The sequence below is a fragment of the Gracilinanus agilis genome, chromosome 1, assembly GCF_016433145.1.
Source record: "Gracilinanus agilis isolate LMUSP501 chromosome 1, AgileGrace, whole genome shotgun sequence".
In the NCBI taxonomy this organism is placed as follows: domain Eukaryota; kingdom Metazoa; phylum Chordata; class Mammalia; order Didelphimorphia; family Didelphidae; genus Gracilinanus; species Gracilinanus agilis.
This window is the reverse complement of record NC_058130.1, coordinates 142107490-142134964: the sequence shown is the minus strand read 5'-3', so window position 1 is coordinate 142134964 and position 27475 is coordinate 142107490. Positions and strand designations below refer to the sequence as shown.

Genomic DNA, 27475 nt, shown 5'->3' with positions numbered 1-27475 from the left:
ATTACCCAAGTTCTACTCCAAGCCACATAAACATAAATCTTTAATGTGAGTTAGACTGGCAAGAGAACAGCGCATTTTACTTACATTTTTATACTTAGACCAAACTCCTCATAAGCAAAGGTGCCACAAAAGAAACAACTCCCAGTTGTCATGATATTTGCAAAATGTTGCACAGACAACAAATCGATGTAATGTGGGTTCCATTCTATCACTGCCTTTTTAAATGTGGAATCAGTTTTATCAGGTGCTTTTGGACAGTAGGTCCATCTTGTTTAAGAAAGAGAAACTCGACATGGCCATAGGCCTGTCCTTTCCTTAGAGGTTGGGGATGGCAAGGAAGGGTACATAGGGAAGGGAAAGGGAGGATAAGGAAAAGGAGAACCCTGAAAACAGTAGAGACTACAGATAACCCATAATTAAAATGCAATAGTTGTTGGAAAACAGAAGAACTAGATTCCTGCAATAGCTAAACATGCATCAATAAGACCAAACAGACCAAGAACAGCTCCTGTATCTCCACAGAAACTTAGGGTGGGAGGGCCCTATGTTAAAAAAGAAAAAAAAATTATTAGAAGCTCAGCTCCTCAAAATTCTCCTCCCTAAACGAGAAAAAAAAAGGAAATTTCTGCAATTATCTACAAATAACATGTTCACCAATTTAAAAATATTAATTTGGTATTAACGTAAAATATGTACTTTAACACAAATTAACCTGTGGGATAAAGTTTGAGACTGCAATCAAAGTTACTTGGCTGCCTCAAGAAAGAGAAGCATCGATTCAGATGAAAAAGTTAGTCATGTGAAGTCACATACTATTTCAAAGAATAAAACAAAACAAACAAACAAACAAAAAAGGAACTATGGTAACCCTAAAAGTCAAGATGTTCACAGCACCAACTTTTTAACAGTGCCCTTACTAATGAGAATTTCTGGATATTATCATTTGATTATATATTGATTTATCTTTGTCTCAAACACAAGTGGTAAACAAAGAGACTATACTGTAGCAAATTCAGTTAAAAGACACACTCCCACAAGATCTGGGCTAAATTGTATAATGTTTTTTAAAGGAGTCAATCTATACTACACAAATCAAATCCAGCATATGTAAACCCTTTATAGGTGCTCTATGAACTTATATTTTAACTGAGGGATACAGAAAATAAAGACTGAACAAAAGAACCAAATGTATAGTCTAATCCAATTCTGGCTTTTAAAATCAGGTAATTTTAAGTCATTTAAGGAACCCCAATCATAAGATACCCAAGGTACTCTGGTTGTCTTTCTGTAGCAAAGGTATACGAATAAGGGACACAAATAATAATAATATTCTGGACTTGAAGATAAGCACCAGATTACAGAATTCAAAATGAAGTGGCCAAATATTTTTAAATTCTTGATTCTTCTGTGTGAAAGAGCAAATTCAGCACCAGTGGTAGTAGTAATATTATCAACTAATTGTATATAATTCAAGTCTCTGAAAGGTCAAGGTGAATATTTTCTAAAGGACATAAATGGTGGGGGGGAGGGGAGGGGAGAATAATTACATTTCTGACCTTGGGGTTAACTGCTGCATTCACTGGGGTCAGGCAACCAACAAGTTAGTTACATGGGTGTCACTGGCCTATACTGAAGACAGTCCACCAGATCAAGTTTTCTTAAATTCTTACTAAACAAAATTCCAGTAAACAGTATGTAACTCTGTATCTCTATAAACTCACAGCTATCTTTGAAACAATAAAAATTTAAATCTACAAAAGATGAGTTGTATTCGACAAATATAAATGGTAAATTTAGGCTGTGTGTAGAATGTTTATCAGACTATTTACAGTGCAACACAGAGTGTGAGTTTAGATCTCGCCAGCTTCTCTTTCTTCTGATCTCTTTGAACCAGCGTTGCCATTTGTACCCTCATGCCTTTTTTCAGCAAAGCTCTTTTCCCTCCTCTCTTTATCCTGGGACTTCTCTCTTGAAGATTGATCTCTAGATCTAGGAAACAGAAACATCAATCAAATCAGTGGAAGTTGAAAAAGTTTCAATAGGAAGGTAGTTTCCTTCCTGACTATACAGGTGTCTTATTAGCAAATCACAGGCAATGGACCATAAATACAAAAAGGTAAAAAGAGATTAAGTCCTTTGTAATGACAAAAATTAGGCAGAATGTTCCCATTAATTTGATGTCAAGGGATATATATGCTCAAGTATGAATTCACATTTAACCACCTTGACCTTTGTTCAAAATTTACATTCTAGATTTATGATATACAACTGCTAGCGTGATGATCTGCTCCTAAAATGGGCAGCCAAGAGATGTGATTCCCTGGCAATTGCAGAATAAATGTTCCACTTCTACTATCATGCCCATTCTTCAAACCCCACTCTGAGCCCCATCTCCATGCTCTCCCACACACTCCCATGACAACTAGCAAGGAATTAATTCAAGTCTTTTGCATACCAAGTCAGAATTTCAGTTAACTTCACTAAACCCCAGGTCAAAATTCTTGGTTAAAAACTTTTAGGACCCAATGACCCTGGTAACACAAAGAGAAGGGGCTCACTCCTGGTTGCTGCTACGTGAAGGAGTCAGAGTAGTTACTTGTGTTTCGAACTTCTGTCTCTGGAACCTCGGCGATGGCCCCTGCTATGGCTACGTGAGCGGCTGCGGTGGCGCCTATGTCTGTCCCGAGATCGGGAACGGGACTTTCGCCTCTCACGAGAGCCTGACCTTGACCGCCTTCGTCGTCTGTCCCGAGATCGTGACCTAATTAGTGGTGGCAAAAACCCAGAGCTATAGTTCTGAAAAGAATAACACCTCACATTTACCTACCATGTGTTTTATTATGTAAATTTCATTCAAACTTCACAATAACCCAATGAATTAAGTTATTCAAGAGTTTCCCTTATTACATATATTATATATACACACACATACACAAATATATAATTACATATACACACATATATAATAAATTATATTATATAAAATGGAGAAACAGAAGCTCAGAGGATGAGTGACTTACCTAAGGGCAAAGCACACAACTGATAAATGGCAGAGCCAGGTCTGAACTCAGGTCTTCTCAATCTCTAATGTATTACTTTCCTCACTACACTTCAGCTATTATTTAGGGTATCCCTCTACTACAGGAATCTAAATTGACAGAGATTATCTAATGGAACCAATGATCAAAGCTAAAACCAATATAAAAAACTTTAAAAAAATTTTGTTTTTAGGTCCAAATTCTCCCTGTCTACCTCCTCCCACACACACTAAAGAAAGAAAAGGGATATCAAAGTTTTCTAAAAAAGGCAATCAAAAGTGAAATTGGTTTTCTATGGAAGTAGTAGGTTCCTCTCCCTAAAAGACTTGAAAAACAAAACCTGTTAAAGGATGTTACAGCAATAATTCATGCTCAGATTCTTTAGTCTAGTTGATTTAAGAAGTCTCCTCTAAATTTGGGGTTTAAGATTTGGTGAATGCCAAATCCAAGGTGCCTTTGAGCTATTATCTGTCCTCTTAATACCACCTTTTAGTAACTTCTCTGAATTCTACCAATTTGACCCGTCATTTGTCATATTTATTTAGATTTGGTTTTCCTAATTATCAAATATTTTATCTATGATATTCTACATATTCTCTAAACCAGCTTTTAAGATTGAGTCTGGCTAAAACTTAAAGTTGAAATGCTCAGAGAAGAACATATTTGTATGGTTTCTCACTCTATTATTTGCGGAAGAAAACAGAATACCAGACAGTAGTAAAGTGTGTCCTTGTACTTATTACTGAGGCCTCTAACCCTGTCCTTCCTCCTCAGCACTATATATTTTTTTGTTTGTTTGTTTGTTTGGTTTTTTAAACCCTTAACTTCTGTGTATTGACTTATAGGTGGAAGAGTGGTAAGGGTAGGCAATGGGAGTCAAGTGACTTGCCCAGGGTCACATAGCTGGGAAGTGTCTAAGGCCGGATTTGAACCTAGGACCTCCTGTCTCTAGGCCTGGCTGTCAATCCACTGAGCTACCCAGCTGCCCTCCTCAGCACTATATTACTAATTTCCCCCTATTATTATGTTACTACCATCCCTGTTTTTCCCCCTTTCCTTCATTTAAAACAGGGAGTACATTTTTCCCATCATATATACAGAACACACCTACCTTCTTCGATCTCTAGTTCTTGATCCAGACCTAAAAAGGAAGAAAAAGATGCAAACATTGAATTTTCCACAACTACTATATTGTTGACTGCTACTATGGAACTAAATAAATATCTGAACAATTCACATTTCTATGGAGCTTCTGGCTTTTCAAATGGCTTTCCCTGTAACTCCCCTCTGAAGCAGGTAGTGTATAATTCTTATTCTTTAGATAATAAAAGATGAGTCTTGAAGTCTCAAGAACCTGACTTAATCCAGTTACATAGCTAGAAATATAGGAGCCAAAACTTCCGACATAACACATTATGAAAATATATTTTGGGGCTTATAAGAACTATACCCTAAGTAACTCCATAAAGAAAATTATAGTAAGGTAATTATGTCCTAAAATAACTATGGATTCCTAAAAACCAACACTACCAATTATAGATTATATGATGCCAAACTAACCACACCTTGACATTACAAAACTTTTTTTGTTTTGTTTTGTTAATCCCAGAACTATGTTGGTGAACCTATGGTATTTGTGCCAGAGGGGGCTGCTCTCTTCCCCTCTCCACCACACCTGAGGACATTTTTCAAATCACCTGCCCTGTCTGGGGTAAGGGGGAGGGCTCATATGCAGCATGAGGGTGAAGTTTGGGCACTCAGTCTCTAAAAGGCTCACCTTCACTATCCTAGAACAACATTTTTTATCACTTCCTCTAGAGATAAAACATTTAGAGAGATTAGATATGGGATAAAATCTATTTTAAACTAATAGCTAAACACTATTTTGTTGCTTCAGAATTTGTTGTTCTGGGGTTGAGTTTCTGATGGATGACTAAATTACAGCTAACTTTCACTCATTCCCCCTTAAGCATTTTATTTTCTAGACAACTGTTCCCTCAACTTTTCCTGACCTTTGCCTCTTTAAATTCAGACTATTCCACAAGCCTGGATCACCCTCTCTCTCCTCATTTCCATCAGTTAAGAGTCTTCTCTCCCTTCAAAATCTAGTTCTATGAAGTATTTCCTAATCTGAAAGGCAGCAGTGATATAATACAAAGGGTGTGAAATCTAGGATTAGAGGACCTAATGTTTAAATCCCATTTGTCATTTACTATCTACTAGCTATGTGAACCTTTTGGGCAAGTCACAATTTCTCTGGCCTTTCTTTATCAGTAAAATGAAGGGAATTGAACTTGATGACCTCTAAGGTTCTTTCTGGTGAGATTCTGTATGATTTACTCAACAGAAAGAAATCTTTCCACTGTTATCTCACTTTACCTTATATCATACCTCTTCATGCCCTCCATATTTGATTATAAGCTCTAGAACATTTTCATCTTTGAATCCCCAGTGCCTAAGAACATACTATATTTTGGCTATATTAAATTTGCAAAATCTTCCCTCACGTTTTCTGCAAAGCTGTTAAAGCAGTAAGTTCTGAATTATCTCATGTGCCATTTGATTTCCTTCAGGTGTGACTGCTAACACTCACCTTCGGCCCATCCTTTCTTCTCTTTCTCTCTCTTCTCTCCTCCTCAAACGATCTTGATTTCTTTTCTCTTGTTTTTCTGCCACTGTTTTCTAAAAGCAAAAACACTTTTAAGATTTAAATAGGGTGAAATTTTACAGACCAAAAACCTCTAAGAGAATGACTTTACAAGAATTTTAGAAATTTTGGGGATCTTCATTCTGCTAAGTAATACTAAGAAACTCATAGAGAAGTCAATTTCTCTAAGCATACATCACAAATTCATGATGACAAAATGCAATCCAACAAACAAGTACTTACAGGTTTCATCACACTCCAGATGTAGCAAAAATTTTCCATCATGTAATTCATAACATTTCAGTGCTTCACAGTGCCTGGCACATAGTAGGGAGGTTATCAATGCTCACTGATTGGCATTGCTTCAAAGTGATAACACTCCTAAATCAACCCAATTTCTTAGATGAGAAGATTCTATACCTTCCTTTTGTAGCTGTCAAATGAAATTCTCTGGTGCTTAGTTGCCTGCAAACTCTTGCCAATAATGTGCCCACCAAGGAGCATGCTAAAGACAAGTTCCCAGGACAACCACCATATGAAAAACTGTCAGCTTTAAGCAGAGAGAAAACCATTTAAAGAGTGGCTGTGAACTATTCCAAGATAGGATGACAGGCTATATAAAGCTACCAGCAAACACAAAAATGGTGGGAATTTTATTCTAAGAGAATCCATTACCAGAAACTCATCAACCAAAGCTTTGCTTAATTTAACTCGAGTAAAAAGAGTCTACCCTTTATTTTCTTCCTGTCCTACTTTCCAAGCAGACTGAAACGGTCAGGCCTCGGGTGATCCGCTGAAGTGGGACAGAAAGGCTGTGGCCTCAATATGTCAATATGACAACAGGTGGGATAAACAGTCGCTTCACAGGCATTCTCTGACCAAAAAGTCTATTTCTGTGCCTTAGAAACCAAAAATAGGAGGAAGAGTTAGGAAGGAGTCAGAGGTGCCATGATATGCCAGTATTCATAGACTGCAAAGTTCCTCCTACAAAACTAAAAGTGAACAGTCCTTACACTCAATAGCTGAGATACTTAGAATTAAAAAAACACAAATTTCAAGTAAAGTATATAAAAAAAAAAAAAAAAGAATATAGTGTGGCATAATGAGGGGGGAAAAAAAACAAACGTGGTCTTGTAGTCAGGATGTTCTTTATTAGTTAAGGTCTGAGTTCTACTTACTAGCCGTGTGACCCGATTCTCAGTTTGGTCCGTACAAAATGGAGATAACATAGGAACTACTTACCTTAGAGGGCTGCTCTTCAAAGATCAAATAAGAGCTTATGTAAAATATCTTCTAAGTTGTAAAACACTATATAAATCATTAAAAGTATTTAATCCCTCTTTCATATAAAGAACTTACAAAGTTTTAAAATGTTTTAGATCCCAACATGAAAAGGTTTAGCTTAAAAAAGAAGAATGTTAAAATCTTACTGTTTCAACATAAAATCTGAAGCAACCTATTATTACAGAGGACTGGCAGACAAGGTTTCATTCTTATGTTCTGGCTCCAATGAAACCACACACACACTCCCAAAGGAACTAAAAAGGGGGAAAAAACCCTATTCTTAACTTACCCTCAACTGATCCAGTTTCTCACGAATCTGAATAAACCCCAAGTGTAATTTGCCTCCAAAGTGATCTGCAAGACGACGATCATTATCATGGAGACCAAGGTAAGCAGAGCACACTTCACAGACACGTAGTTTCTGCTGCTGGAAACTGGATGCTGGCATAGAATTTCGATATTCTTCCTAAGTAACAGAAGGGAGGAGAAGGGGAAGGGGGGAATTAAGATTTCAAATTCTTAAATTCCTCTCTCTCTTATTGAAATTGTCCTTTGTTATCAGCATTTGACTTCTTGACTCTTGATATTCTTCCTATTCCAATTCTCTGACCATCACTTCATTCTAAACTTACTTGGTTCTCCTCTATCCAGCTTGATACCTTCTGGCAATTATTTCCATGTGCTCTCTTCCTTTCATCTTCCACACCTCAAATTCTAAACCTGGGCCTGTACTTGTTAATGAGCAATCTTTTTAATATCCTATGAATTCCTTAGAGTTATGCATCTGGTTCAAATCTTTCCTACTCTCCATGAGCTAATGCTGCCCACTTCTCATTTAGACAATGTTCCCTACTATTCCAACACAAAGTTTTAAGGACAGAGTCCCCAGTGCTCAGCTAGCTTCTCCTTGTCCAATTCAGTTGACCCCATATTTCAAATATTAACACTGAGTACCAAGAGAACAATGTTCCAGTGAAACCAGAATAGCTGCGGAGATCTTAGTATACAGGAAAAAAGTGTTACTGAACGAATGAATATAGATGGGCCTCTCTCCTTGCACAGAGCTAGTTTCTTTCCTAAGGGCATAAACATTAAAGACAGACCTCTAGTAAGGACACTTTACAAAATATTTTGTAAACAGTAAGAGGAATGATTTTTTATTTTGCCCTGAGCCCTGACTGGTTTCAGGGATCTAATGGTTCCTGACTTTCTTTGGAAAGCCAGCAAGGTTTCTTTCTGTTGCTGCAAATTTTCTTATGATCCTTCAACTTCCCTCCTTTTTTTTAAGGATAATCCTTTCACTTCCAGCAGCCTGATCCTATCCTGGGATCTGAGCTCTATCAATCATCTCTCTTCATTCTGCTGTCCTGGCTCCTTTCCCTTCTACCAAAAAACATGCTCAGTTTAAAACTAAAAACCTTTCTATTTCCTGAAAGTACCATCTATGTTTCTCTCCTTTGCCTCTTAGAATTCTAACTTCCTTCATAGTTTGACCACCTACTGAGATCTTTCTTGATCCTCTCCAGCTACTACCATTTCTCAGGACAAAAAAAGACCCTTGCCTGACAATAATGTATTCTTGCTCTTGTTCATCAACATCAAACAGAATGCCTGGCATATAGCAAACATGTGCTTAGTAAATGCTTTATATCCTAATCACTCTTTCCTCCATCTTTTGATTCTATTTCTTCCCATGCTTAAAACCTGTATTTTCCCTAAAGTTCTGTCCTGGTCCCTTTTCTTCAGCATCTCATTCACCTCCAAATCTTAAAATACCACATCCATGAAGATGGCTAAGAAAAACTCTTTATAGAGATTCTCAATTTCCTGTTGGACATCTTTCACCCAAATGTTTCCCCAATAGTTCAAAGTCAATACATCCATAACTAATCTCAGTATCTTTTCTACCAAATTCCTGGAGAACTCCTTTATTTCTGTCCTTGTACCATCATCCTTCTGGTCTTCTAGGGTGAATTTCAATCATCTTTTCGTATAAATATTAAGAGAAAAGTTTCAGTCAATACTTTGCCAAGAATAGCTGATTTCTCTACCCTCCTCTCCTTTCTGTTCCCACTGCCAACATCCTAGTTCAAGTAGTCATTATCTATCACCTAAATGACAATCACAGTATCTTGACAGAAGTTTCTGGATAGTCCCTTCCTACTACTATTTCTCTACTCTATATACAAATCCAATCAATACAACTTTAATAATCTTTCTAAGCAAAACTCTGGACAAGCTATACCCAAATGTCATTTCCTTTGTAAAGACTCCATTCTCTCATGTGAATGTAACTGTGATCCTTCCCTTCCATGAAGGGCTATGTTACTTAAGTTTATATATAGTCTAAAGGATTTCTATATACTTCTCTTTATCCTTCCTACCACAATGTAAGTTCCTCAGGATCAGAAATATGAAATGACATCTATCTTTACAGGACTGAATGATACCTGACTATTCACTAGACCCCTATTCACTAGACTGGCTGGTAGTTACTGCCTACGTGATCAGCAACTTCATGCCAATCACTTTCTTCTTCAGGTCATTTCTGCCAGAAAAAAATGAGAACCAATTAGTCACCAGAAATTCCAATACTTGATCCCCATAGCATTTGAAAAGGGCTGGCTAAGTGGAAACACAGAAGAAAAGCAACTGCTTGAACACATGGGTTGAGGTGGACATGGTTGGGGATGTAGACTCGAAACTACCACACCAATGCAACTATCAACAATTTGGAAATAGGTCTTGATCAATGACACATGTTAAAACCAGTGGAAATGCACATTGGCTATGGGGGAGCAGGATGAAGGGGAAAGTAAGAGCATAAATCATGTAACCATGTTAACTTTTCTAAAAAATAAATATTACGAAATGCTAAAAATAAATAGTTTCACACATTAAAAAAAAAAAGAAAAGAAAAGGGCTGGCTAAGACAAAAAATACATTTCTTTAAGACATATTAATAACAATGATGTCTCAAAAAAAAAAACCTCTCCCCTCAGGAGAACTAGAATTATTTGCTATAGCATGGTATAAAGATGCCACTGGTATATCTATAAAGAAAAATCCCCAAAGAATCTAGGACAAAGTAGATGAACAGCAAACATTTGCTTAACTGAACTACAAACAATACAAAGTTTCTAACTTTCATATTAAGGATGCTCAAAGTGGCCAAGAATACAACTACTTCCACTTATTGTGTTACTTCAAGCAAGTCATATTTGTTTTTCTGTAATCTCTACTCAGCAATTCTGGAGCTTCTCTATAGGGCCAAATAGAACAAGTTGAATTTCTCTTCTGCTGGAAAAATTTTTGAATATTTTTGGACATATTTCCCTCCCTACTCCAAGTCTCTTTTTCCTTTAGGCTAATCAATTCCAGTTCCTTCAATGCCACTTTTTATGACATGGTGATCCTTATTATTCTTACACCACACATGGAATCCATTCCAGCTTAGCAATGGTTTTTCTAAATGACAAGGCTTCCATTCAGAACTACATACAATATTCTAGATATGGTCTGATAAAAGGAAAACTCTAATTGTCCACATGCTGGACACCATATAGCTAACAACGTAGACTAGGATGACATTAGCTTTTTCTATCATGTCAAATTACTTCAGTCTATCATTAATTGTTACTTAAATGAGTATCTTGCATCAATGGTAGGATGACATAATGGAAAGTATAATTAGTAATCAGGAGGCTTGCATCTGAATCTTAGCTTGACCATGTTTCCTCAGGCAAGTCCTAATTTTTTTTGAGCTTCCATTAAGCCCTTATGAAAATATTAGAAATACCATCAAGAATGTTTTTTTCTAATTACATGAAAAAACAATTTTTTAACAATTTAATATTTTCTCCTGCCCTCCATCTCCTCTCCTTCTTTTCCCCGAGTTGGCAAGCAACTTGATAAAGGTTATAAATGTGCAGTCATACAAAACGTGTATTAAAACTTCTTTAACAAACCTCAGCTTCTTTTTTCTTTGCTCGAACTTTCTCCACTTCCATAAGAATCTTCTGGGATTCATCCACATTTCCTTCAGCTCCCAGTTGTTCAGCTTTAGCAAGCAATTTTCCAATTTCTTCGTTCAATTCATGTACTTTTTCTGCCTATAGGAGAAAAGAATTGTGAACACAAGTCTGAAAACCTCCTCCAACATTCCTATTGTGTTTCAGAAATGTGTGTTCAAAGAATACAAGCCATATGGAAGAATCCCAAGAGCTATACAGTGGTTTATTTACATCTTTTATCTTAAGAATGTGATCTTTTTCTTTCTTATTGAAGTTTTGAATTTCAAGTATATTCAAAGGTTTTTCTGCAATTCCCAATTTAGTCTTAAGGTGGTTCACAATGCCTGCTTTACAGGTAAAACTCAATCACTCTAGGTTTGGCTCAACCTTATTCTAATTCTCACTAGCAGTCAACTGTCATAAGGAATAATCTTTCTAGGGTTAAAACATATAAAAATGCCCACTGGTTTTCTGCAACAACATGTCATGATCACAGACTGTTCAGTAGTTTTATCTCTCATCTTTTAATACTCTCTCTATTCCAAGACAAAAAACCACTAATGCAAAAAAGAAAAGTCAGTACAGCCAAAAGGACCTATAACTGGGGGTGGGGGTGGGGTGTGTGTGTGTGTGACAAAAGTTGTGGATTATAGTCAAAATGGCTATGTAATGTTGGGCAAGCACTATCCCTGGGCTCTAGTTTCCTCACCTGTAAAATAGCTAGGTGATCACTAAGCTGGAATACAGGAGCTCTAAACTTCCTTCCAGTTCTAACATTCTTTGATCTATGAAATCTGCTTCACCATTACGCACAATGCAGATTTTCAATAGTCCTACTCTGGACATAACTCTAGCCTTAGAAAAGAGGGATGATATAACAGCAAGACAAGGAGACCTCAAATTTAAATTAAAATTAATTATAGTAAATTTCTACTGATTCTTTACTGTTGGAAAGAAACACTTCCTTTCTGTTGAAACATTCTCAGTAACCATGACTCTTCCCCAAAGACAAAGAATTAGGCATACTATATTTTTAACAATTGAGAAATGGTTCAAAATATTAAAATAATTCAATTTTACCATTTATAATTGGAAGGTTTATATTCAAGATCACACAAAGTAATGATCCAGAATTTGAATATAGTTCCTAACTAAATTCAGTGGTCTTTCTACATCACAATTACCTTTTGCTTCTTTAGATTATTTTGACAAGCTAGGGAGTCCTCAAATGACAACAATCATGGACATGATATTTATCTCAAGAGTATAATTAAAACACATTATAAGTTCAAGAACCTGATTTTTACCAGCATTTTATCCACTATACTCCATCCAACACAACTTAGTGTTCAAGAATGAATGTAACCAAAAATTTAATCAATCCTTGGCGAAATGGAAATGAATTTTGCTATGCTAATCCTCAGATAAAAGATATAGTCTATCATCATGATTAGCAAGAGAAAGCTAAAAAATCGGTAAATGCTAATTTTTTTACCCTCAGCTGTGATTTCAATAGGTATTAGAAAGCTCCCTCTAGCAATGCAGACTTGTCAAAGATATTGCAAATTACAATTAAACCAGTTGTCTAATGGGTTCCAAGAGATTAGGTGACTCTGCCATTATTAGAATGTGTCAGAGGAAGGACAAAAGTAAATCCAAGTAGCCCTGACTGTGCCATCATCAGCTCTTTGCCCATTACATCATGATGTACACAAATTACAATTAGTCAACCACACTGTAAAATGTTCATCACACATATTTATAAGAAGCAGATCCACAAGTTCAACTGACTAGCTTAACCAGAGCTGTCTCTCCAGATAATTCCTTGGTTTGTTGTTCAGCTTTTCAGTTGTATCCAATTCTTTGTGACTCCATTGATTCACTACATCACCTAGTTGCCTGATGGCACTCTTCAAATAATTTAAGATCAGCAAAATTTCAAAAAGTGTCTGTGGTACGGTGAAAAGAACCCCAAGCTACTTCAGTAAGATAGGCATAAAGATGTATACTATTGGTGGAGCCATATTTTGGCTTCTAATAATTTTGGAAAGCAATTTGAAACTATTCTAAATATGACTGAAATGGGAAACCATGTAAAATTAGGCACAGTGAAATCTGACAAAGAAAACAATAAAACCTAATACAGCAATGAAAATGCAAAGACCTAAATGGAAGAGAACTCTATATAATGGGCCCTAGAGAAGTTAAGAAAGTATTTTCCTTTCTGCAGGGGTGGGGAACCATGGATCATATTACCAGAAACAGGTGATATTTTGGGAGGTTTTGCAAAATGGCTGGCATCCTTGCTCTTGTGGGTAACAAAGATCAGAAAAGGAAAAAACCAAACAATTCAGCAAAACCAACTAACTGACATATCAATTGCTTCTGGAAGTATGATCAATATTCCACATCCATGGTCTTCCACCTTTGCTATAGGGGGAGAGAGGTACATTTTATCAACTCTTTTTCAGTTGGAGGAAGGATATATTTAAAAATGAATGCAATACAAAATCAAAAGGCATAAATTTTATATATTTATAGACACATATATTTAACGAATAGCTGTGAGAACTGGGTTGTAATCCTGGCACTGCCACTGACTCATTACATAAAAAGCTTCTGCTGCTAACGATTCTTTAATAAGTAATTTAAGTAACATTTCCTTTCTCTTTTAAGATGAATCACTTCCCCTTCTTGGGCCTCAGTTTCCCCACTTGCTAAAAAAAAAAAAAAAAAGGGAGAGGCTGAAGTAAATTTCTAGGATCTCTCCCAACTCTAACTTTCCATTAAAAAAAAAAAAAAAAAGAAGCTCCATGAAATCTACAATTTGCTGAATCTCACATTCACCCTTCTGCCTTATCCTACAGAACTGGCAACATATATCATATGGCTGTTCTCCCTAACCCCACAATAATCAAACATTTTTGAGTCTCAGAGTATTTCCTCAATTTAACCTAGCAAACAATTTAATACAACACCTTGAAGATTTTCAACTGGCAAAAAGTCTGTTTCCTTGCTTCCCACTCCCCCTTTGGCCCCCCATATCAAGTTTTCAAGAATACTACTTCTTCCCTCTTCAGGAAAATAGTAATACTACTAACAGAGTAAAGTGCTCTCCCCTCCTCCCTTCTCATGTGGCCAGCTGATTCAAACCTCTAAGGGCACATCAAGGCAAGACCCAGGGTTCTGGAATCTTGGTTGTTCTTTTGCCTTCTGAACCTTGCTTAAAGCAAGTCTATTTTTTTGGTTAGTTTATACTATGCACACTCACTAATACCCACATACTTTCGGTTGCTATTCTAATGTCTAAGGGACCACAACAAAGCTCAAGCTGTTAATTTTAATTTTGGACTCAACAACCATCAACAAACCATTATAAGGTTTTTTCCTGGGTACAAGAATACTATGATCTGGTGATTTCCTAGTTATAATCAGTACTCACTAAGAAATGTATAGCATAGGTAAAAAATATCCAGTCATAAGATGGAAAATCTTTCCTCTTCCATTAGGCTGAGAAATTGGAATGAACCCACAATAAAAATTTGGTTGGGATAAAAATCTAGTAAAAATGGGTTATCCCTTCTAGTTCACTTATTTCAACTTATAGGCTTCTATTTTTACTTCCCTGGTAAATTTACAAATGGTACTAAATAGTTAAATAGAGTACACTTAAGTTATTTGACGGTTTAGTCTACAAGTTTTTTTACACGGCAGACAGGTCATTACATTCCCTAATTAGTGTTACGTCTGCAATTTACTTCAGTGCTCAAGAAACATCAACAGATGTTATATATCTTGAAGGACTTTATTATTTTGGGGGGAACCTTAATTATTATTAGTGATGAAGGTGGGATTTAAGTTTTCATGAATGCTACACATTCCAGATTGCTATGCTTTAGAGAATTCCTTAAACAAGCAATGTTTTTAAATGTAAGATTCTAAAATCTCTTCGTTAATAGGAATGAACTTAATTAAACACTTAATTACTTAATTAAATGATACCTTGGCAGAAACCTCAGCGCTGATCTCTTCCTGTGTTTCAGCCAGTCGCTTCTTAGCAAGTTCAGTTCTTCTGTCACATTCTGCAATAAAGGACTCCAGATGATCCATTGCCTGCATTTAAGATAAAGAGACAGCTGTAATCACATGTATTTTCTTGCAGCACTTAGAACTTGTAAATATAACCCATGGTTAATTTCTTACAGCTGATAAACTAACTTCAAAAGAAAAATTTCAAGATAACATCTGATTCGTCCATGTCCTATGAATAAAACAAAACCCACCAATACTACTGAAATATTTTATAGAAGCATTAGATGAATTATTTTTCAAAAAACATTAATTTACTTAGAAAACTTTCATGAAAAATTAAATGTGTCCTGATATCTACAAAGTTAAGATTTAAAAAGAAAATTCAAAAATGACTTTTGCTGTAGATTCAAAGAAAATGTACACAATATAATTAGTTGGTCTTCTTGGGAGTTACAGATGTAAGTCAACTGAGGAGACCAAAAAGGCAAGAACAAAGTTTTATTCTGGTAAGGATAGTACAATTTTAATCAAAGAGGGATAAAATTTGAAAGGAAAAATACTTAAAATGCAATAATAGTTCTAGGAGAAACAGAATGGCTAACTTAACTAGGAAAAGAATGAAAGATTTAACTTCAGATTAATGCTTACATAATATAGCAGATAATCTTAGTGGAAAAATGATATCCTAAAAAGGTTTGACACAAATGCCAGACCAGATCAGCATATATTTTCAGTCATATCTCAGATTTAGGATAGAAATCCTTAGAGATCACCTATTCAAATATCTCCCCATTTTACACATGAAGAAACAATGACTCCAAAATGAAATCAACTACCCATGGTTGCCAACTCAGCTATTGGCAGATCTAATTTGAATCCTTTTTTTGACTTAAAATTCAGTGTTCCTTTTACTACACACCAAACTCCCCAGATAATAAATTTTAGGCTATTTGAAGTAACATTTAATATGAATACCACTTTAAATTATTAAGAACAAGAAATTTTAACTCCACAAATTCAGCTTGTTAGTAAAAAGTAAAAAAAAAAAAAAAAAAAAAAAAAAGTTTGGAAAAGGTGATGATAAACTTAAATATCAAATGAAACTATAGAAGGTGGCTCTAACTCTTATCAAGGTCAGAACTAGGACAAAAAAGAGATTTAGGTTAAAGAAATTAACTCTCTAACAGGATTTTTTTTTAAAAAATACAAGAATGGCCAGTCACAGAAAAGGTCTCCTCTGGAGATCTTTAAAGCTAGAGGTTTTCATTTTCCATTTAGGAAGTAGTCTGAAGGGAAGGGACACTATACTAGTCTCAATCTTATGATCCCAACTAAAAATATTATTAATCAATCAAGTTATATACCCAGTGTTTTGCACAGTGTTAAGAGCTTAATAAATGCTTTATTCATGTATAAATTTTTCAGTGGCTTATATTCACATTACATGCAAAATTTCAGCATAAAATCTATTACTGAAAATCTAGAACTCATTTCATTGATATAGTTAGGTTATATAAACTCAGGTAATATGAATGTTTTGCTAATTGGTTAAATAAAAAATCAAATAGAAAAATTTAAAAACGAGGTGTAAATATGCTATGAAACAATACCAAAAAGAAAACTTTTAAATCTCCAGCTATACTCTTAAATGATTTAAAAAAATTAAATTGTCGATTAAGTTAAATGACATAACCACTATCAAAGTTCAGAGTATAATATATTTATACAGCTCATGGTTCTTTATGTTGGAAACTATTACTCTTTATTATCACCATGTCTTATTTATTTACTCAGGACTTAGCATAGCAGTGTTCCACTCTTATACATGCTGCTAAACAGAGCTAGATTAAAAAGCCCAATACAACTATGCTATCTCAATGCATAATCTTTTTACTCCTTCCTAATTGAATTTCTATCCCAACCTGTTTTTGAAAAGTGTTTGAAAAATTCTCTTCTTAAGCAGACTCAGCCCAATTTCAGTTGGGATCCTATTATACTTAATCAAGAAGTTATCCAGGGGCATCTGGGTAGCTCAGTGGATTGACAGCCAGGCCTAGAGATGGGGAGGTCCTAGGTTCAAATCCGGCCTCAGACACTTCCCAGCTGTGTGACCCTGGGCAAGTCACTTGACCCCCATTGCCCACCCTTACCACTCTTCCACCTATGAGCCAATGCACAGAAGTTATGGGTTTAAAAAAAAAAAAAGTTATCCAACACAAACTGCCTCTTCTCCCTTTCTCAACATCTCAAAACCTTTTGACTTTATCCTCTACTACTTCCTCTGGTCATTAATGAAGAGGTGGTCCTCCCACTTCTATTTAAACCTAGTACTTCTGCAAATGAGTTCCAGACTAGATAGAGACCATATATCTAAGTCTTTCTCCTATACTCCAGTTCTACAATCTCCAAGTGCCTAAGAGACATTTCAACCTGCATTACCTTCGAGCAACCAGAACTCAACACATTCAACTTCTTATCTTTTCCCCAAAACCCACCACTCAACTGAACTTCCCTCTAGAGTTAAGGGGATCATCATCCTTCCTATTTTAAAATCTGTCAACACTCAACCCTCAACTCTTAACTCACTTGTCAAACCTTGGTCTAGAGCTCAGTGATTCCCAAAGTGGGAGCTACTGCCCCCTGGTGGGTGCTGCAGTGATCCAGAGAGGCGGTGATGGCCACAGGTGCATTGCATTTATTTTTTCTATTAATTGCTATTAAAATTTTTTTTAAAAATTAATTTCCAGGGGGCTAAGTAATATTTTTTCTGGAAAGGGGGCAGTAGGCCAAAAAAGTTCGGGAACCACTGGTCTGGCTTGATCTAACTCTCACATCTATCTCTCCACTAAGACAAACACTTCTTGGTTCAGATCCTTATCATCCAACTCTTTGCCTAGACTACTGCAATAGTTTCCTATTTGGTCTCCTTGTCCAATGTCCTAGCCCAGTGATGGGCAAACTACGGCCCTCGGCCAGATGCGGACTCCCTGAAACATTCTATCTGGCTGTGCAACATTATTCCTAATCTGATGAATACAATGAGTAGGATACAATGCAATGAAACTTCGAAAGAGCTGCCTTAGAAACAGACTGACAGATGAACATTTCCTTTCCTTTGAGCCCCCTCTTTAAAAAGTTTGCTCATCACTGTATTCCAATTCATATTCCACTTAACTGTAAAACTGATTTTCTTACAGCACAGGTATGTTACTCCCCTAATTAATAAACTCATCAATAGCTACCATTAACTCTAGGATCAAAATTAAATTACTTTGACACTAAAGGCTATTTATTCATAACATCAATTCTTCCTGCCTTTCCAGTCTTGTTACACATTATTCCACTTCAAATACCCTATTGTCTAGCCATATTGACCCTAATTGATGTTTCATTCAGAGCACACTATCTCCAAACCTTTTTTACTGCCTGTCTCATGCCTGGAAAGTTCTCCCTCCTCACTAGAATCTCTTTAATTCCCCATTTTCCTTTCTGACTCAGCTCAAGTTTCAATTTCTACATGAAGGCTTTCCTGATCCTGTCTCCTTCACAAAAGCAATATACAAAAATGTATCCATTCTGTATGACTTAAGATCTGTATTTATTTATGTACATGTTGTCTCCTTCCATTTTAAGGTAAGTTCCTTGAAGGGAGGGATTATTCACAACTTTTGCTTTTATTTCCAGCACTTAGTAAAGAGCGGGGCCCACAACAGGCATTTAATAAATGCTTGCTGATTTGTTGAACCAGATGAATATTACTTATGTCAACTGGCAAAAGTAATGTAAGTTTTTACAATGAAAAAATAGAATTAGTGATAGAATAATTAGCCAATAAATATGTATTAAGTGCCTACTAAACTCTGGGGACACAAAAAAAAATGAAAGTCCTTGCCTTCTAGAAGCTCATAATCAAATAGAGAAGGCAATATGTAAACAAATACCTACAAACTATATACAGGAAAATGAAAAATAATCAACAGAGGCAAGGCACTAGGATGAAAAGAAATTAGAAAAGTTTAGATTTTAGCAAGGATTTGATGGAAGGCAGAAAGCAAAGTCAGAATTTCACAAATGACATCTAGTAAGTGAAAATGTTCAGATTAAAAGAGTGTCTTGTGTGACAATCACCAAGAAGGTCAATGTCAGTAGACTGAAGTGGAGTTGGGGATGTGGTGGTGTAAGACAACTGGAAAGGTGGTTTGGGAAGGGGAATCCAAATTATAAAGAGCTTTAAAAATTTGATCTCAAAGGAGAAAGGGAAGACTCTACATAGAGATTACAATAGTCAAGAAGATGATAAAAACCTGCACCAAGGGGGCAGCTGGGTAGCTCAGTGGATTGAGAGTCAGGCCTAGAGACAGGAGGTCCTAGGTTCAAATCCAGCCTCAGACACTTCCCAGCTGTGTGACCCTGGGCAAGTCACTTGGCCCCCATTGCCCACCCTTACCACTCTTCTACCTATGAGCCAATGCACAGAAGTTAAGGGTTTAAAAAAAAAACACACACACCAAGATAGCAGCAGTATCAGAGGAGGTATATGTTAACAGATAGTATATATAAAAGTAAAGTCAACAAGTCTTGGCAACAGATTAGATCTGGGGGTAAAGGGGTGAAAACTGAGTGAACAGTTGAGGATACCTAAGTTGGGAGCCTGGGTGAAAAGGAGGATGGTGGTATCCTCCACAATAATAGGGAAGTATGGGAGGGTTGGGGAGAAAGATAGTTTTAGTTTTGGAGAGGTTGAATTTAAGATGTCTTCAAGACATTTAGTTTGAGATGCTTAATAACTAGTCAGAAATGCAAGACTTTAAGTCAAGAGAGAGGTTAGGGCTGGATAAGCAAGTAATAAATGAAACCATGGAAGCTGAAGAAATTACTAAGTGAAATAGTATAGAGGGAGAAGAGGGTCCAGGACAGAACCCTAGCAAGATGCCCTACAGTGAACAAGCATGATGTGAATGAAAAATCTAATAAAGAAAACCAAGAAGAGGAAGTCATGGGTAGGAGAACCAGCAGAGAACAGTGTCACAAAAAACCTATTAAGAAGAAAATAGTGGAGAGGAGACTGACAGTAGCAAAAGTTGCAGAGGTCAAAAAAGATGAAGATTAAAAAATGGCCATTAGACTAGATAGTTAAAAGAGAATTAGTAACTTTGTAGAGAACAATTTTAGTTGGATGATATCTGAAAACCAGACAAATTAAAGTTGAGAAAAAAAGTGAAATGGAGATACTGATTATACATGGCTTTCTCAAGGAATTTAACCATAAGTCAGGAGAAATATAAGATAGAATTAGTAGAGATAGATGGATCAATTAAATTTTTTTGAGGATGGGGAAAACAGGAATGTTTGTAAAAAGGAAGAACTAATAGACAAGGAGAGGTTTAGGACAACAGAGGTAGCAATCTTTAAATTAGAGCTAGAATGTGTCATATCACTAGTGCAAGTAGAGAGTATGCTTTGGCAAAGAAAATGTCCACCTCTTCATGTAAGATGGGGCAAAGAAAAGTGGCAGAAGGAATCTGGATGATAGCTGAGATGGAAAAATGGATATCTAGGTGAATAGTCTTTTTTTTTTTTCCATGAAAACATGGGAAACGGTTATCAGCGAAGAGGGCAGGGGGAAAGGGAGCCATGAAAGGTATAAGGAGAAATGAAACGGTCTGGAAAAGCTGTTGTGGTGAGGCAGAGAGTTAATTAGGGAAGTACAAAAGAATTGCCTGGCAGCAACAAGAACTTAGCTGAAGTCACATAATACCAATATTAATTGGACCTAGTCAGCAGCGTTCTGAAAATTCCTACAGCTTTGTTCAGGAGCATGTTCAAAGGCAGTGGATGGGGGGGAGGGCGGGGTTTGAGGCTTAGCAGGTAAAGATCAGCAATATAAGGGATCAAGAGGGGCAGTGTAGTTCAAATGGTTCACCAAGGGGTCAAGATGAAGAAGGGAGGAGATAGTATAGTGACTACAGGAATCACAGCCTAAAAGAGAACTGAGGGAAAGGGATTAGAGGTTACTATGGATGAAGAACAAGCTTAGGGCAAGAAGGAAGACAGAAAGGAGGAATGCCAACAGATTGTGATCAGATAAAGGCATTTCAGAGTTTAAAAAGTGGACCAAGGTAAGATGAATATCAATATGAACTCAATGGAGGAGGAAAGTGAGTGTCCTTAAAGGTTGTGAGATATTCCCAGAATTTTGACTGAAAGGTAAATATAAACTAAGTGAACCTCAAAGGGTGAGAATCAAATAATGTTGATTAATGATTTAAGTAAAATCTTCGAAATTCAAGGACAGAATTAAGTAGTACATCTGTTAATTCATTATGCCTTAAGCAAGAGAACAAGAGTGCAACTTTATTTTTAAATTTTATCATTCTGTAGTCATTAAATAAAACCTAGCATTTTCTGCTTATTTCTGAGTACATTCCCCCATAAATCAGCTACTGATTAATGGGCTTAAATATAAATCTATTCTCATTTTTATATTATGTTTGTGAAAAATAGCAGAAGAAACTGAACTACAAGGTGAGTGTTGTTTTACATTTCATAAATATTAGAGTTCTTCATTAAGCACTTACTATCAGATAACAAGCATTTATTAATTGCTACTATGTACTAGGCATTGCATTAAGTGATGGATATACAAAGCAAAAGTAAAATATTGCCCCTACCACAAAGTTTACACTCTGAGAAGATAACATGTATATATAAGAATGTAGAAAACAGAATCAAGATTATTTGGTAGGAAAGGCACTAGCAACTTGAGGGTTGGTAGAGAGGGGATCAGAAAGGGCTTCATGGAAAAGAAATGAGCTAAACCTTAAATGAAAACCAAATTCTAAAAGGAAATGAGTTGTTTTGATCTTAGAGCTAAAAGAAAGCCCCTGAAGTATATTAAGTAATGGGAGTGATGTGATCAGATCTTTTCCCAAGGTAATTGTATAGGGAAATGCAAGAAAACATTAATGATCCATAATATATATAAACCGTATGATCATTCTTCTCCTTAACAATTCCTAAAAGGTTGAAACAAGTTCATGGATTATCTGTAGCATAAAGCTGATAACTGATTCAAAATAACAGTCAGGTTAACATTATTAGTAATATTCTTCAATCAAATCAATTAACATATATTTACCTGGAACTCTACAAACAATTTTAATTGGGGGACAAAATGTAAAATAACAAAAAGTTAAATAGTAACAGTTTATATGATAACAAAACTTTAATTTCATTTGCTTAATCTACTAAAGAACATAAGGACATAGAGTTCAATTCAGGATATAAGTCTATTAGTAGGAGGGAAAAAAGCTAAAGTATATTTGTAGGTAATATATGAGAATATTTATGGAAAATTACATATTTCTTATTTGAAATGTGAGCTTAAAACCTATCAGAAACAGAATAAGCAACACTGTTTTTTGTTTTAACCAAAGAAAGTTTTCTTTTTAACCATTTCAAATATAGGAAATAATGGCTTCTATTTGAATGGTTGTTTCAACTAAAAGTTCCAGACTATCTTTTGTAAGGAAACAGAAAAAAGAAGGGCCACATAGGCAGAAAAGTCTCCAGAAAGGCCTAAAGAAGCCACAATTTTGTTTCTGAAGAACAATGTACAAGTCCAGAAAGTTTAGGGTGGGGGAGGTAGGGCCCTCATAATCGAATAACATAGACTGGAGAGTAGATGTCTATGAAAAGAATGACAATTTTTTCTTTTGTATAGACACATCATCCCGTGTAGGTACAACCAACCAGACAAAAACAGTAAAAACAAAGACCCAAATGAGGGAAAAATACTTCCATTTTTTCAAATCAAAAAAGAATTCTCTGCAATCAAAGAAGATAACTTCATGTGATAATCCACTTTTCTAATTCTTTCATCTGGGCAGGTAAGTGGATAGAGACAGACCTGGAGATGGAAGGTCCTAGGTTCACAATTCCTAACTGTATGACTCTGGAAAAATCACTTAATCTCAATTACCTAGCCCTTAACACTCTTATGCCTTGGAACCAATACTAAGTATTGATTCTAAGATAAGGGTTTTAAAGGGGTTTAAAAAAAAAAAAAAAGGATATACTCCTATATTGACATCTCCTCTTCCAAAGACCAACTCTTTTGGTATAAACTAATGAATCAACTCTTTGTTTAAAAAAAATAGCCTTTTTATTTTAAACTATCAATTATCCTGATGGTTGACAAAATGAAGAAGCAGGAAATAAGTCTGCTTGATAATGTTTAAACCAATCTAATTCAAGAGAATCCCCCCCCCACAAAAGCCACAACTGAGAAACCAAAAGTTATGAAATAACACTTCATAATGTAGACTATAATTCAGAATCAAAATACTGAGTCATCTTTAATGATCCACATCATCACATTTGTGGAATGGGATGATGGTGGGTAAATATGTAGAGGGAAGTTTTATTTATTTTTTAAATTAATTTAGAATATTTTTCCATGGTTACATGATTCACGTTCTTTCCCTTCCTGAGTCAACAAGCAATTCCACTGGGTTTTACATGTATCATTGTTCAAAACCTATTTCCATATCATTAATATTTGCAATAGAATGATCTGATCATTCAAAGTCAAGATCCCCAATCATATACCCATCAATGTGATCAATCATGTTGTTCTGCGTTTCTAGTTGTAAAAAGACATGAAAGCATATACTTATGGGGCCCAAAGAAATGATACTATTCAATTTTAAGATGTCATTACAGTAATTTTAAACAATTAAAAATCTGCCTGAACATAAGTCTGGGATCTCACATGTTACTAAGTAATAAGGGAATCTAAGTGCATTAAAATCTCTTTAATAAGCAATAGAATTTAACTAAGAGACCAGGAACTGATGCAGAGTGAGAGGAGCAGAGCCAAAAGAACATTGTACACAGAGACTGATATACTATGGTAAAATCGAATGTAATGGGCTTCTGTACCAGCAGCAATACAAAAACCCAGGACAATTCTGAGGGATTTATGGTAAAGAACGCTACCCACACATCCAGAGGAAGGACTGCAGGAGAGGAAACATATAAGAAAAACAACTGCTTGAACACATGGGTTGAGGAGGACATGATTGGGGATGTTGACTCGAAACGACCACACCAATGCAACTACCAACAATTTGGAAATAGGTCTTGATCAAGGACACATGATAAAACCAGTGGAAATGTGGGTCGGCCATGTGTGGGGGGAATGGGGGGGGGGGTGAAGGGGAAAGTAGGGGCATGAATCATGTAACCATGTTAAAAATGAATATTAATAAATATTTAAAACTAAAAAAAAGAATTTAAGAGATAAATGGGTTAGAAAACTGCATTATTATTAAGTAAGCAATTGCCTCTCTCCTTTAATAAAATGAATTCAGTTAGTTAAGAGATTTAGAGACAATATATGATTTGTAGGCTCACTGATTTAGAGCCAAAAGAAGTCCTTAAGAGTTCAAGTTCATGTTATTGATGAGGAAAATGAGGATCCAAAATAAGTAACAGTAAAGTAGGAGGTAATGTGGTAAGGTGAGAGCTGGGGACTTGAAACTAAGTTAAAGAATCACAAAATCTCAAAGTTAGAAGGGACCTAGGAAACCACCTCCTACCCATACCTGAGCAAAATCCATTCTACAACCTACCTGACAGGTCATCCAGCCTTTGCTTGAAGACCTCCAGTGACAGGAAACCCACTACCTCCTGCAGCCCATTGCACTTTTTCAACAGCTATAACTGTTAGGAGTTAAATTAGAAAACGATAATCTCAAAGGTCCCCTGCAGCTCTCATTATGTCCACCTTACATGTCAAGTCATTGGGAGGTGAACAATCTAATTCAACAGGTTAATCCTGGATATTTGTGAATTGTTTTTGCTAGTCTGCAAATAAACAAGAAGGTAAAGACTGAGTTAATCCAATATTTTAGTTTCTTAGGTTGACCTTGCTGAAAGTTTGCATGAAGAAAACACTTATGTAAAAATAAAAGACATCAAAACAACTTTAAAAAAAAAGCCAATTTAATGGATAAATGGTCAGTGGCTTTTTACAAATGGTTCTCAAAAGAATCACAAACTCCTGATCCCTACATTGAAGATTTTTCTAAATCATCAATGATACAATTGCAAATCTAAACAATTTAGTAGTTTTTAAGCCCCATACCAACTAAAAGGCAATGACAAAAAGATGAAAAAATCAATGTTGGGGGGCACTATGGAAAAACAAGGACACTGGCATGTTAGAAGTGGTCCAACCATTATGGATAGCATCTGTAATTATGCATAAACAGTTAACAAAATGTATTAGACATGTTGACTCAAAGATCCCACTACAATGCCTATACCCTAAGGAAGTCAAAGACAAAACATCAAAACTCTTATAGCAGCATTTTTTAGAAAAGTAATGAAAACAAACTCATTGTTTAGGGAATAGCTAAGTGAATTGCCATACCTAAATGTAATGGAATATTAAATTACTCTGAGAAATGCTTAAAAAGAAGAACACAGAGAAGGATGGGAATAGTTATATAAAAACCAGTGCAGGATAAAAAAATAAAAAGGAAAAAATACACATGACTACAATGTAAATGTAAATAACAAGCACAAAAAGTTTAGCTTCTAAATATGATTACTTTTACTCCTAAAGAGATAAGATCACAAAATGGCCTGACAGATTCAAAGAACTTTAGAACTGGGAAGTAACTTAGAGAGCATTTAGTCCAATTTTATAGAGGAAGAAAATGAGGCCCAGCTTGTCAACAGTCTAAAAGCTTTAAAATAGTCAATGTTCTCAAGAATTACATTAGGCACATCCCCTCTTCCTATAACCTGGCTGGCTAAATAAGTGAAAAGATCCTTGCTAATTTCTGTTTTTCTAAAGAGGAGATCATTAGACATTTAGCCAGGGTTAAATTTATAGGAGACTAAATCAACCTACAGCTGTGAGATGCCTCATTTTCAAGAGAATGTAACCTACAACTGGCTTCTGAGAGTTTGCTAAGATGTCAGAGGCTTAGTAGATTTGAAGACTACTAATGGACCCTAAACATTTTGTTGAATAAAATTATAGTTTGTTACACTACAAAATATAATTTAATACATTAATTATTGAATGTAAATCAATGGAATATAAAAATTATAGGCTAAAAAAGAGAAAGAAAAATACCTATATTTTACTTATTATTACCATAATTATTATTGAAATGCCCATATTTATTTTATCATTTTTTGAGCCTTTTATTTTATTATTTTTTGAACCTTTCAAGAAACACATATTTATTGTTACATTTAGTTACTCAAGGATACTAATGACAAAATAATTTTCATTTCCATTAGTTTTAGGATCATTTCTTTTTCTAAAACTAATCTCTCACCTCATACTTAATGAAGTTAATTTTTTAACCCAATCTTAAGACTCTACATATATTCCTATTACGTTTCATCTTATTAGATCTAGTAGCTTGTCAAAATCTTTTTGAATCAGACTTTTATTGTGTATTACATTATCACTCCCAATGTTATATGACCTACAAATTTGATAAGCAAGTAATCAATACTCTTTATCTAAATCAGATAAAAATTTTAAATAGCATAGGATCAAACACAGGTCCCCAAAGGTCATTCCATTAAAGAGCTTCTTCTAAGCCAACATGAAGCCATTAATGATGATTGGACAATCAAGTCTGAATCCATCAAATTATACTATTACCTAGATCACATTTCTTCATGTTTAACCTGGCTTACATGTCTTCTCTACAAAATTGGTATGAAATCTTAGCAAATGCTTTGCAAAAATTGAAATAGATTATTTCTACACCATTCCTTTGGTCCACTACTCTAGTAACAGTCATAAAAGAAATTAGACCTTATTGAAGATATGCTGGCTTTTTCTGATTGCTACTTTCTTATTAGACAATTAACCATGGAAATTCAAACATTTCCTTTCTCCATTACTATATCATCTCTCCCATTTGTCATGATAAGAGGCAGTGGCTCAGAATTCCTATCTGACTGATCTTTCAGTACTGTAGACTATAGTTCATATGGGCCAGATGGGTTTCAAAACTTCAAATTATCAGAAGTGAATCTCTCTCTCCAGTGTTGCTTTTTTTGATGTCATCTCTCAGTGACCTAAAGGTCAAATACCTCTGAAATTCAGGTATAGATGAGCCTCAGAAAAAGGAAGTTAAAGAACCAACAAACTAATAAGATAGTAAACAATGATTCCATAGGCACTGCCCCCTCTAAGCAGCCCAGGCAAATTAAGAAGCTATGATTGGTTCCTGAGATGAAAAAAGCTTACAAATTAAGATCAGGAAGGAGTCTGGGTCTTTAGCATGTGTGTGGAGAAGCAGAGTGGACCCTTGGTGGAGTGTGCTAAAGGCCTATAATGCTGACAATAGATTAGAGAGGTTAAATACCTCTCTACATCCCTCCTACGTTTTTCTCTCACTACCACTACCACTACCACCACT

At 35.6% G+C, this 27475-nt stretch overlaps 1 protein-coding gene across 2 annotated transcripts in view; it reads right to left on the bottom strand.

Annotated features, from left to right (window-relative positions):
- Positions 1 to 21: 21 nt before the first annotated feature.
- The window catches only part of LUC7L (LUC7 like), a 47258-nt gene continuing 19804 nt past the window's right edge, over positions 22 to 27475 (bottom strand). Inside the window, exons 4-10 of one of the 2 annotated variants that reach the window (XM_044657659.1) lie at positions 14985 to 15095; positions 10938 to 11081; positions 7259 to 7435; positions 5632 to 5720; positions 4150 to 4179; positions 2597 to 2761; positions 22 to 1989 (exon numbers count right to left, since the gene is read on the bottom strand). In XM_044657659.1, the coding sequence (XP_044513594.1) occupies positions 1851 to 1989; positions 2597 to 2761; positions 4150 to 4179; positions 5632 to 5720; positions 7259 to 7435; positions 10938 to 11081; positions 14985 to 15095 (855 nt within the window). In that variant the 3' untranslated portion in view covers positions 22 to 1850. Of the gene's footprint in view, positions 1990 to 2558; positions 2762 to 4149; positions 4180 to 5631; positions 5721 to 7258; positions 7436 to 10937; positions 11082 to 14984; positions 15096 to 27475 lie in introns of both variants that reach the window. The other variant, XM_044657664.1, reaches the window with a different exon arrangement.